Source organism: Manis javanica, chromosome 12 (assembly GCF_040802235.1).
Source record: "Manis javanica isolate MJ-LG chromosome 12, MJ_LKY, whole genome shotgun sequence".
In the NCBI taxonomy this organism is placed as follows: Eukaryota; Metazoa; Chordata; class Mammalia; order Pholidota; family Manidae; genus Manis; species Manis javanica.
In genome coordinates, this window is record NC_133167.1 from 100083064 (window position 1) to 100094752 (window position 11689).

The window sequence follows — 11689 nt, forward strand, 5'->3', positions numbered from 1 at the left end:
CTTTATTTATTTATTTTTTGTAGTAAAACCTCTTACTTACATAATCCTACTTCTCAGGTTATTCATGTTCTAACTCCCTCAGATTTCTCCGAAGTGCTCCATCAGTATTTGCTGTGAAATTGCCTGTGGAATGCAGGCCGGAGTCCTGAGACAAGTGGGTGGAGGTGCCCCTAGGGAGACATGATTCCCACTTAGATCTAGTGGACAGAAGTCCTAAAGTAAGGGCTTAAGACGACATCCTAGTCCTGCCAGAGAGGAACTCAGGGCTCACATTTAAGGTTACCCCAAGAAAGAACCAAGCTTTTCAAATCCTTGATAAGTCTCTCTTGCTTTAAGCAGTAGAAAAATCCTCAATGATGATTGGCTATAGGGAGTTCTGCCCGGCTATGTTCCCACTACCCTTCATCATTGTTTTATTTCAGTATAGCAGACGATATTCAAATTTATGTCTGTGATTGTAGCACTTCTCCCTAGATGACAGAAAAAATAGAGGTGTTGTAATGTATTTAGCTCTTGTGTCTGGTAATTTTTTTGAGGGGCAGCAAGTACATTTTATAACGAATTGAAGGAGGCAATTTCTCACCTTTCCACGCAAAACAGATTTCTCTCCACCACTCTGCACTGACAGACGAAGGTCCCTGTCTGATGTCAGCCTTACTCCTTACCCCGCATTTGGACATGGACGTTCCCCCCATCTTGAAATAGAGCCACAGGTGTCTTCCTTGCCTACCTAAATCCTTACACAATCCTGCAATTTAGAGAGAAGTTTCCTCTTTTTTTTTTTTTTTCAGTTTTAGGCAGCTGTTCATGTCATCCTTGCTACTAGAAATATTATCATAAGGCACACTTTGGACCTTGACCATGATCATTGGCAGTTTTTTTCTGTGTTCTCAGCTTGCCTCCCAAAGACCCTAAGTGACATGAACAGAGAGCCTGGTGCCTCCAAGTGAGGCTGCCCTGGGGTAGGAGGGCCTCTCTGAATCAGAAGGGGAACCTCAGGACTTCCCCACCAAACCAGCCCCTCACTGGCCAATTCCAAGACCAGGTGGTCTGTTTCCATAACAAGCACCTGCCGTCGCCTGTATTCCCCTGGTTTCCCCCAGAATCATGGCGTATGTTTATTTTAGAACCACCTCCACCACGGTGCCTGTAGAAGGCACGTTACCAACCTGCTTTGTCATGTATTTTTATGCACATCAACAGAAAAACTTGAACTATTTCTAATATTCCTTGAACTACTCATTTTCTTCTGTAAGCAATGCTTTATTTGGATTGTACGAAACCTTGGGAATGGCACTTAGTAATAGTAAAATGTTATTTATTTATGGTATATTTAGCTCTTGAAATTAGGTTCATGTGTATTTAGTAAAAATACACATACTCTAAATTTAAGTGTTTGAATTATGTTGTCTTACATCTTCCGGGTACCTAATGTAGTGCTCTTCTTACAGCAGGCGAGCAAATAAAATCCCTATTAATGAACTTAATATTGCAACATAAAAATTCTTCGAGTGAAAAATATATTTCTTCTTGCTGTTCACTGGATAAATATAGAAAAAAATGTCTCATGACTTGAGGGTGACAAATGCATTAGGAATCTATTAGTCTGACAAATAGCATTTTTTCTGATATGATGGAAGACATGATTTCATAGAAATTATGTTATCTTAAAGCCACCAGACAGTAATGGATTCACTTACTCTCCCATTTTATTTGACAAATGATTATTGGTGTCTACTGTATGCCTGATACAGTGCTCAGTACTGGGGATGCAACCATGAACAACCTCAACTCCAGCTTCACAGGCTTGAGGTGGGATTCCAACAAGAAAACAGAGGGGTACAGGAGGGCATGTGGTGGGTATTAGGAAAATGGACTTGGGGTGAACTGTGGGGGCAAGTGGGAGGAAGGCAGAGCCCAGGCTGAGGGATGCCCTCCTGGCGAGGTCAGAGCCAGGGCAGGGCAGGGCAGGGAAGGAGGGTGCACGCAGAAGGGACACGTGGGGAGACGGGGAGAAAGGGGGTGATACTTGAGAGACTAGAGAAAGTTTACGGGGTTAGAGAGCCGAGCAGTGCCCTGGATGAGGGAACCGACGGCTAGGAAAGTCAAGGCTGGGAAGGCCCAGTCCAGGAAGGCCGGCACAAACTTGGGTAATTTGGCTTGATTCCAGGGAGCCGTGGGAACCCACTGAGGGGCAGCCACGGCATCCAGTTCAGACCTTTGTCTTGAGGTGGCTGCTCTGCATGTATTCTCATCTGCATGGTTCAGGGATCAGTCACGTTTCTGCTGTGCGCAGAGCCTGGGGCCCATTTCTCTGGCCCTTTCCTTTCTGGGAAGTCCATTCTTTTCAGTGTTCCTGGTTTTCCACGCGCACCCCACCACTGCATAGGCCGCCCAGTGGGGAGGTGGGGAGCCATCTGCGCCGCTGTGGTTCGTGCACTGACTATGTTAACTTGGCTATCAAACTCACCTCTTTCTATGGATGAGGCGGATGAGACCGACACACTTTTGTCCCCATGTTGCAGGCAAGGGAACCGGGCGCACGCGGCTAACAGGCGTGCCTCCACCGGGGCGGCCTTGGGCCCGGCTCGGCGAAACCGCGGCTCCCCTGCGCGGCCCCTCGGGCCGGGCTACCGCACGGGGGCGCTGGTCCCGCGGTCCGCGGAGGCTCTCGGCGGCAGCCGGTGTCCGCAGGCCGGGGCTGCAGGTGCGGAGTCCGGCCGCGCGGCGAGGGGACGCGAGGACGGGGGGGCCCAGGGAGCCCCCCGGGGTGGCTGGCGGGGCCGGAGGCGCAACGGCAGCAGGCGCCCGGCAGGGCTGCCCTCGGCTCCGCCTCCGTCCCCACTGTCACCCTAGCGGTGGGCGTCCTGGGCAGCTTCTGGTCACCCTGCCGGTGCATTGGGAGAAGACGCTGAGCAGCGCAGGTAGGGGCCCGGGGCCGGGGCCGGCAGCGCGCTCCTGGCCCGACGGCAGCCTCGCCCCTCCGCCACCTTCCCAGGCCGCGGCGCCCTCGGCTGTCGATTGCTTTTCCCAGGAAAATTCCGTTATTTTCTTAAACACTGGGGACTTAGAGTCATTTTAACTAGTAGAGGCCGAAACCGTTCCGTTTGTTTTATTTACCCTGCCCGTATCTTTGACCAATCCTTCAAAATAGGGAGTCTTAAGTCCCTAAGAGGTAGAAAACTTCTCCTGAGTCACGTTCTCTTTATTTTAGAGGAAAAAAATCTGTAGTTTTCAATTCTGAGGTTTGTTAGATTGAGAGACACAGGACAGGATACAGGTTGCCACATTTCTCGAAGAAACCCTTTCAAAGCAGATCCACTTACTTTTACATATAATTTGTTTTCCCAACTTTGCTAAAATATGAGAAAACATATAAGCTGGCAACATGGTGATGCAGTAATTTTAGTTCTTGTGTCTGGAGGAGTTTTCAGTTTTTAGCATGCAGTTTAAAAAGAACCATAGGCTCCTAAATATGCTTCAAAAACTGTTACTCTTCCAAGTGAAACAAGTTTACATTTTAAAAGTAGAAGTTGTTGTAGCCAAGAATATATTTATATATAATCTACGATTAAGGTAATTTTGTGTTTGAGTGCTTTTTCTTCCCACGAATTGAAATTGGTTTACCTCGGCGGGAACCCAAGGACCATTTGTCCGTAAGACACTGAATGTTCAGATTTCTAAATGACGGTTAGATGACTAGTTCTACATTTGGAGGCGATCTGTTTGGAGTTGAGAGTGGGGAGGGGAGGGACCAAGCGCGACGTGCTTGACAAAAGCAATATTTTTCTTCTACCGGTAGTTGATCATCACTATAATTTTGTTTAGCTCCTTTCCAGGAAGAACTAGTCATTTCTTTTGGGAAGCTGATACAATTGCAGGGTTATTTATGACCCCCTCCTCACCTGAAGGGAGTATGTTGACATCTGACTCCCCAGGGAAGACCTTCAAAATGTTTAATAGCCCTATGTCAGGGATACTGGGGTTTACCCCTGTCCGAAATTTGATGCTAGAGTCGATATTACCAAATGAGCACCTTCTAACTTTAACAAGTGAGAACCGACTATTAAAAGTCCGACTATTATCTGGAGTCACACAGTAACACCCCCCCCCCCCACTCCACACACGAGGCATTGTGATAAAGTTTCCAGCTGAGTTGCCTGATAGCCACATCTGCATAGAGGCTATGGCTTAATTTTTTCTTTTCTCCAAACACATAGAAAATGGGATTAGTTCAAAGACAACTAAACTAAAGATTTACATAATGTAATGACTTGAACAGCAAAGAAACAATTGCCATAAAGTAAATGGAGCAGAAGATTAAAGCTGTGGAAAAAACCCATGACACCGTTTATGATCTTATTTTTAAGATATTTTAAAAATAAATCTTTATCAGGTCAGTTTGTCATCATGACATTCTGGGTAAAAATGTACCATTTGGATGACAATTTGTAGCAGAATTTCATATATTATACATATTTTTTAAGTATTAAACATTTGAGTCAAAAATTTATTTAAATATGCCCACTTTGGAATTTAAATATTTCATTGGGAATTGAAACAGATCTGTGATGAAAATAAATCTGCTTTTATTGCTTTTTTTTTTTTGGCCTCATATAACCAATTTTCAAAGACATTGTTTTTATGACAGTTTATCTGAAATCCCCACTTCAATGACAAAATCTTGCCTTTTTTTGGTCATGGCTGCTGTTTTGCTTCACTTCTTTGCAATGGTTTTTCCAGGGGAATTATATTAATCAGATAGGAACTTCAAGTACAAAGGCAATTTTATTTCAGATGTTGGGAGATGATCATTTAATTCTTGAAGCATTTGAGTAAAAGTCTCAAGTGGGCACTATTCAGGATACAAATGCAAGGAAGACATATCCTCAGGGCATTTCAAAATACAGGAAAGCCAAATCTGCAGATGAATATCCTCCCCACCTCTGTCCGGCTCACTTCCCTGCTGCCCCTTCTGTTCATACTCTCGTACCTGAGCTCCCTATTTTAATTTTGTTCGTTTGTTTTTCCAAGATCAAGGTCTAGATCCCTGTCTGTTCACTCCTGTGCCCCCAGCACCTGTTATTTGCACTTAATCATTTTCATTCAATGGAATTTCTTATAATCTAAATTAAAGATTATATAAGTAAATAATTTAGGAGCCTTCAAAAGAGGAAGCTTTTCCATGTAGTTGGGCAAATAAGCAAAGGCTTTGGGCATTTCTGTTTAAAATGAATCTGGAAAAAAATAGGCAGCATTTTAAAAATTAGAGAGAGGAGCCATTCCTGGCAGAAAAGGACTAGGAAGGAACAAAGGCAGGTGAGTTCACAAAAGTAAAAAACGTACTTGTAGAACATCTCATAAAACAACCAGGGTTCTTTTTATTTATTTTTTAATGTGTTGTTACTGTATTTAGAAAATTATCACTTAAGCTGAATATTTAGGGTGTAATTTTTTACCTTAAATTCTTTATAAAATCTGAGAGAATTTCTGCCTTTTCCTTTGGGTTGCAGAGGGAGATTTGTAGAATATGAACAACATGCATCAAGTACGTACCATGTGGCAGATGCCGTGCAGCACCTGACAGATTCCTTCAATGTATCCTCATTAAACACCTGTGAAGAAGTCTCCTTACCCGCATCTTCTAGGAGAGGAACCTGAGGTTTGGTCAGATACTAGAACTTGCCCCAGCTGGACATAAGGGGTGAAGCCAATATTCTAACCCCTTTTCTCTTAACCATTATGCTTTGGACAAGGATCCATTACTCGCCAAGATCAGGAATTAGAGGCCCATTTGAGAACCGTTGAAGAACCAGAGAGGGACAGAAGGCCTGGAACTTAGGGAAGACATGGCTGGCTTGAGAAATGACAGCACGTGAAGTTTCTCAAGTAACGGAGAAGATTCTAGAACAAACGATGTGCTGTGAGTATACTGACCTCAAGTTTTTTTAAAGCACAAGAGAAACCAAACAGTTTGAAAGACAATCGTTTATGAACATGAACATGGCTTGTTTGGGGAACATGGGAATTTGTAAACAGTAGAATTGATTTGACAAGGGCAACAGTGGGCTCACTTCCTAGTGAAAATGGCCTCCACTTCATTTATAATATGGCCAGAGTCGTGATGTCAGGTCATCTGAGTTCCAGAGACAGCTCTTTTTTTAAAAATAACTGAACGAAAACAAATGCAATCCGTGTAAAACTGGCAATAACCTATAGTTTCTGAGCCTTCTCCTTTAGGAAATATGTTGGTGGTGAGCCTCGCCATTGCAGACCTGGTGGTGGCTGTTTATCCATACCCCTTGGTGCTGACATCTAGTTTTAACAATGGATGGAACCTGGGATATCTGCATTGCCAAATGAGTGCCTTCCTGATGGGTTTGAGTGCCATCGGCTCAATATTCAGTATCACTGGCATTGCCATTAACCACTACGGCTACATCAGCCACAGCCTCATGAATGACAAGCTGTACAGTAACAAGGATTCCCTCTGCTGCGTGTTCCTGATATGGATATTGACCTTGGTGGCAATCGTGCCCAACGTGTGTATCGGGACCCTGCAGTATGACCCGAGGATCTCTTCCTGTACGTCTGCACGGTCTGTCAGTTGAGCATACGCCATAGCTGTGGTGGCTTTCCATTTCCTAGTTCCTATGACCATCGCCACATTCTGTTGCCTAAGAATATTGATCCCGGTTTTTCAGATTAGACGGAGGGTAAAACCTGACAAACCCGAAGTGAAACCACAAAAACTTCAGGAATTTCATCACCATGTCTGTGGTTTTCATACTTTTTGCCATTTGTTGGGCTCCTCTAAACTTTATTGGTCTCGCTGTGGCCTCAGCGTGGTACCCGGGATCCCAGATGGCTGTTTGTGGCCAGTTACACTACATGGCGTATCTCAACAGCTGTCTCAATACAATTATATACGGACTTCTGAACCAAAATTTCAGGAAGGAATACAAAAGAATTACAGTCTCACTGTGTACAGCCAAGGTGTCCTTTGTGGAAGTTCTAATGATGTCGCATGTAGGGTTAAGTGCAGACCCTCTCTATTAATGACCACCCATAACCTAATAAAGGTGGACTCTGTTTAAAAAGCAAAGCCTTACTGGCAAGATATGCACACTGCTCAAGGTCTTATAATTTTTCCTGTTTGCTTCCCTTTTGATGGATGTCTGGAAAAACAGCACAGCAGAGAAAGCATACGCTTTTAAGAGGTTGGCTCTTAATGTACTATCTGAGCTAATGGTACTATCAGCCTTCTGAACAAGTCTCTAATTCTGCTTATTAGGAGAAATACAGAACATGTAGAGAGTTATATGTTAATTGAAGAATATGGTTCAGGAATGGGGGTGGGATAATATTAAATGAAAATGCTCAATGTATTTAAGTGGAGAAAGTGTGCAAACTCTTACTGTAAATGAGTGCCAACCAAGTAGTAACTGCTTTTCCCCTCCGTTTTTTGGAGATTCCTAATAGGGAAGCAAATGATACATCTTAGTTATAAATGGGTAAATGGAACAAAAAGAGAAAATGGGATAATTGATTCTTACACAGTGAAAGGATGAAAACAGATCAGTGAATAACTCAACAGCAGCACCAATCACTGCAGTGCTGGCTCTGGTCCTGATCATAACGGTTCGCTACTCAAAGCTCACCCCTTCAGCTCGGTACCATTCAGTCATCCAATGAGTTAAGTTAAAAATGGCTAAGAATCAAAGGGCTATAGATCCTTAAAATGCTGCATGTGTTCTAGATTGATAATCTTCTTGGACAATATAGTAAATGCCTAAACCAGGTAGTTTTTCTTTTACGGATATCTCAAAACAACATTGTTTAATAGTTCATCTCAGCATTTGATTGCCCTAGTAGTACTGAAAGTCTAGGAGAAGAAAAAAAAAATTAATGGGTAAACTGTGGTTTCCTAAACTAGGGCTCTAGTTTGCTCCAAATAGCTATGTGGGACTACGGTGAGGTTTGCTGCATGGAGCGCTTTCACAGAAATTCAGAGGCAGGTTTCTTGTATTTTAAAGGTCTGCAACCAAAACGATTTCATGCTAGATGAGTTGGTGATTTGCAACTATATACATAAGACAGAAAGTGATGTGGATGCATTTGCTGATATGTCTATATCTAGATCATCAGAATCTCCTTAGGAAGTTCCAGATCAATTATTTTAAAAGGTTCCTCAAATAGTTCTTTTCATCAAGCCTGTTTGGGAAATGCTAAATTGTGGTTTGTTGTGGTGATGGTGTGTGTGTGTGTGTGTGTGTGTGTGTGTGTGTGTATGTTATCTCTATTACTTTACCCATCAAGTCATTTATGTGTAAAAGTTCTAGTCAGAACCAACATTAAATGTTAGGTAATTTTGAAGTGAACATTCCAAATTTCAGATAGCTGAACCTTGAAAGAAATTGACCATGTTAACTGAACATTTTGAAATGTATTACACTTTTTTCTTGATGCTCAAATGAATTACTATGTTTGTTAACTGTGTATAGTATGATTCCTTTGCTATCAAATTTTATGTAACTTACACAATAGCAAAAATACTGAAAAAATTGTCTGCCGAGTATCTCACCTGATAATCATGTGTGTAACTTTAAAGTTTTGAAATATGTTGCTTTACTATTATTGGGATATTAGCTAGGTAAAATATTGACAGAGGGAAAGCAACTCACAAAGATAATGTCAAAGACCCGATTTCCTCTAATGGAATCTCATTGTAGATGACTTGTAAGCATTCAAGATACTGTCACTGGTTTCTTCACTGTAATATTGATAAGTAAGAACTCTTAGCAAAGTATGTCTTTTCCTCCTGTAAAACTCAAATAAATAATCAGTTGTGCCTGATTCTAGAGCATACAGATTACTTTGTCGACTAGATTAACTCCTTCAACTACTAGATAACTGTTTATCAAGTGACTGCTGCATAGTACACACTGGTGTGTGGGCCATCACTGGAGTTGTGCTGTGCTATTGAAGGAAGCAAACTTTTTTGTGAAATCTGCTAAGTTGTGTTAATGAGCTATAAACTTCTGTTAAACATCTTTAATCTATCAGAATTACTTACTAACCAATGTAATAATTTTTGCTAGCCTTCCCTCTGTATATTGAGTACTAGTGGTGATGTGAAGGTTCGAAATGAAAAGAAAGAACACTTTGAGAGGCACACTGACAAATTTTATGAATATTTGTACTTGTCTATAGCTTTGACTTCACTGCCTAGTCTGGAGGCTTTGTGAGGCTGAGAACAGTACCTGTGTTTTACTGGGGAAAACTGCTTTGTTTCCAAAAGCACTCAGTGGGATCTGAGACTGGATAGACAAAATCTACGCAAGACCATTGATTTAGAATAAGGATAGTACGATGTGTATCTTTGTCTTTTCTAAAATGGATTGCTAGAATCATGTGCAATTGCTAGCATTACCTGATTTAAGTACCTATACTAATATCCAGTTGGAGTGGATAGACCAAAAAATTTTTAAATAATTTAAATATTACCACTGAGGGGCTTGCCTTAATTGTAGTATCTTACGGAAAATTTAAATATTGAATTGTTTCTTGCTCCCAGCGAATGTCACTGTTAAACAAATATTACTGTATTTCTTATACCTGTGGGAAAATATTGTTTGGGACATATTGCCTATACCTCATTTTGTAAGCCTCATAATCACACAAAATATGATTATTTTTGTTGTGAACTAAAGAGTTAATAGATACTATAGGTTGAGGGGGGAGGATTAATTACAGTTTGTCTACTCCATTGCATGTTTCATTACCAAATATTTAGAATGAAAATTTACAGAAAACGTGAAAGTGATTTTAGTTGTGTTCAAAATTTATGTTGCTGACAAGTTAGGACTTTTTTTGCAAAGATCTTTTGGAACACCAAAGATAGAATGTAAACTACATTTATAAAACATGGGGAAAGGCCAAAATTAAGAGGTATTGAATCAAAATCTTGGCATAGATATAATGTAACCATAACAGATGGGGTTAAAAAAAATCAGTAACACGCTAAATGGGTACCAAGAGATTCTCTGCTTGGAATTATGTTTAGAGGGGTGTGATATAAGCAATCGTGCCAAGTTCCTGAAATGTTGGGACATTAGCCAGTTGGGGTCAGCCTCGGCTTGTCTACCAGCCAAAGGACAGTGGCGCCGAATGTGGAGTCACCTTGTTTTAAAGTGATGAAGGGAAACTTAAATTCAACTGTGAGACATCAATCATAAAGCAATTTATAATCACGTTAGAATCATAACCCTTAATCATATTTTGTAGTATTGATCATCTCTAGAACAGAAACATTTCAAATTAATAAAAGCAATTATTTAGGAATGCTTTTGCTGTTAAAGAGTTTAACATGAAAATAAGTGTGTATGGTTGTCTAATGTACAGGTGCATATTTACATTTTAGCTACTTGGCACTTTTTGTTTCATCTTTAATGTTGATTATTTTGCAAATATGAAGAGTCTACACAGCTTTGAAGAGTAAAAGGATTGTTTAGATGTTTTTGGTAATAATGCAATATACGTTGTCCCTAGGAAACAATTCCTTTATTAGGAGGACACATTTGTGTGTTCTGATTATAGGAGATCTATGAATAACATGCCCATTTCAAAACCAACTGGTGATTGTTGCCTTTAGATATTAGATACTGATCCTGTCTTTTCTGGGGGTGACCTGGTGCTCTAATTTCTGATTGAACTGTTACCTTGCAGTGAGCAATGTAAGTGTATCTGGTTAATTAGCATAAAATGGAGAAGATAGTTTCATTTGGAATAGAAAAATGAATTGCACTTTCTATTTCCATGATGAGCATTCAGCAAAGCTCTAAAAATTCTTGATCATTGGTGCTACCTAGAAAGCTAAGTCTTCATTGACTCTGTGACCACTGAGTTAGATAATAAATGTTGGTTTAGACAATTCAAAGTAGTTACATACAAGATATTAACCTGACTTCTGACATTGTTTTATACTTGTACCAATTTTCTTGCAGTATGGATATAAATTTGAATAAAGTTTATGAAGTCTGCTTATTCAAAAGATATTTTTTTAAATTTTGAAAATATAGCCCATGAGGTAACACACTTGCATGTTTTTGCTTTTGGTCACCCATGTTTGTACTTTGTTTCCACTGAGGATGAACTACGTTGATAGCCTTGCTTGTAGATATTTTTTCTAATAGAAGTTCTGTATGTGTGTACATGCATGTATATGTATATATGTAAAGATGATTTCTTATCACTAATTTCAAGGTGGTTAGTTTGTTTTTCCTATTATCTGGTGGGAATTAAACAAAAGTTGGTTAAGGGTAGAGGGTGGTTTGATAATTACTTAAGATATGTACCTGTTTGTGGACTATAGGCCTGTTTTTTTATTTTGGCATTTTTCTTAGCAAAATTTAAATTACTCAGTCATTTATATGTGTTCATATAGCATGTCTTTATATATTGTTACCCATCGTGGAAGGAAACTTAATTCAATTAAGCATTATTTGCTCAAGCTTGATAAATGCACCCAAGAAGCTGTATTCTTTCTCAGTGTAAAGTTATTGCACTATTGAAAATAGTTTTTTAAGAGAGAAAACATTATTTCTTGGTCAGTATACATGCATAGGATAGATTTCTTTATTTCTTCTTAGAATTTCTTGGGGCAGTGGGGGAGACAGCTTATATTCTT

The 11689-nt window shown here is 40.4% G+C and overlaps 1 protein-coding gene across 1 annotated transcript; it reads left to right on the forward strand.

Annotated features, from left to right (window-relative positions):
- The first annotated feature begins 1777 nt into the window (after positions 1-1777).
- On the forward strand, positions 1778-11353 carry MTNR1A (melatonin receptor 1A). The gene is given in 8 exon segments (XM_073219294.1): positions 1778-1849; positions 2556-2871; positions 2874-2924; positions 6241-6749; positions 6751-6842; positions 6844-6886; positions 6889-7006; positions 7009-11353. Coding segments are annotated over 8 exon segments (1290 nt in total). The 3' UTR covers positions 7098-11353.
- Positions 11354-11689: the final 336 nt, after the last annotated feature.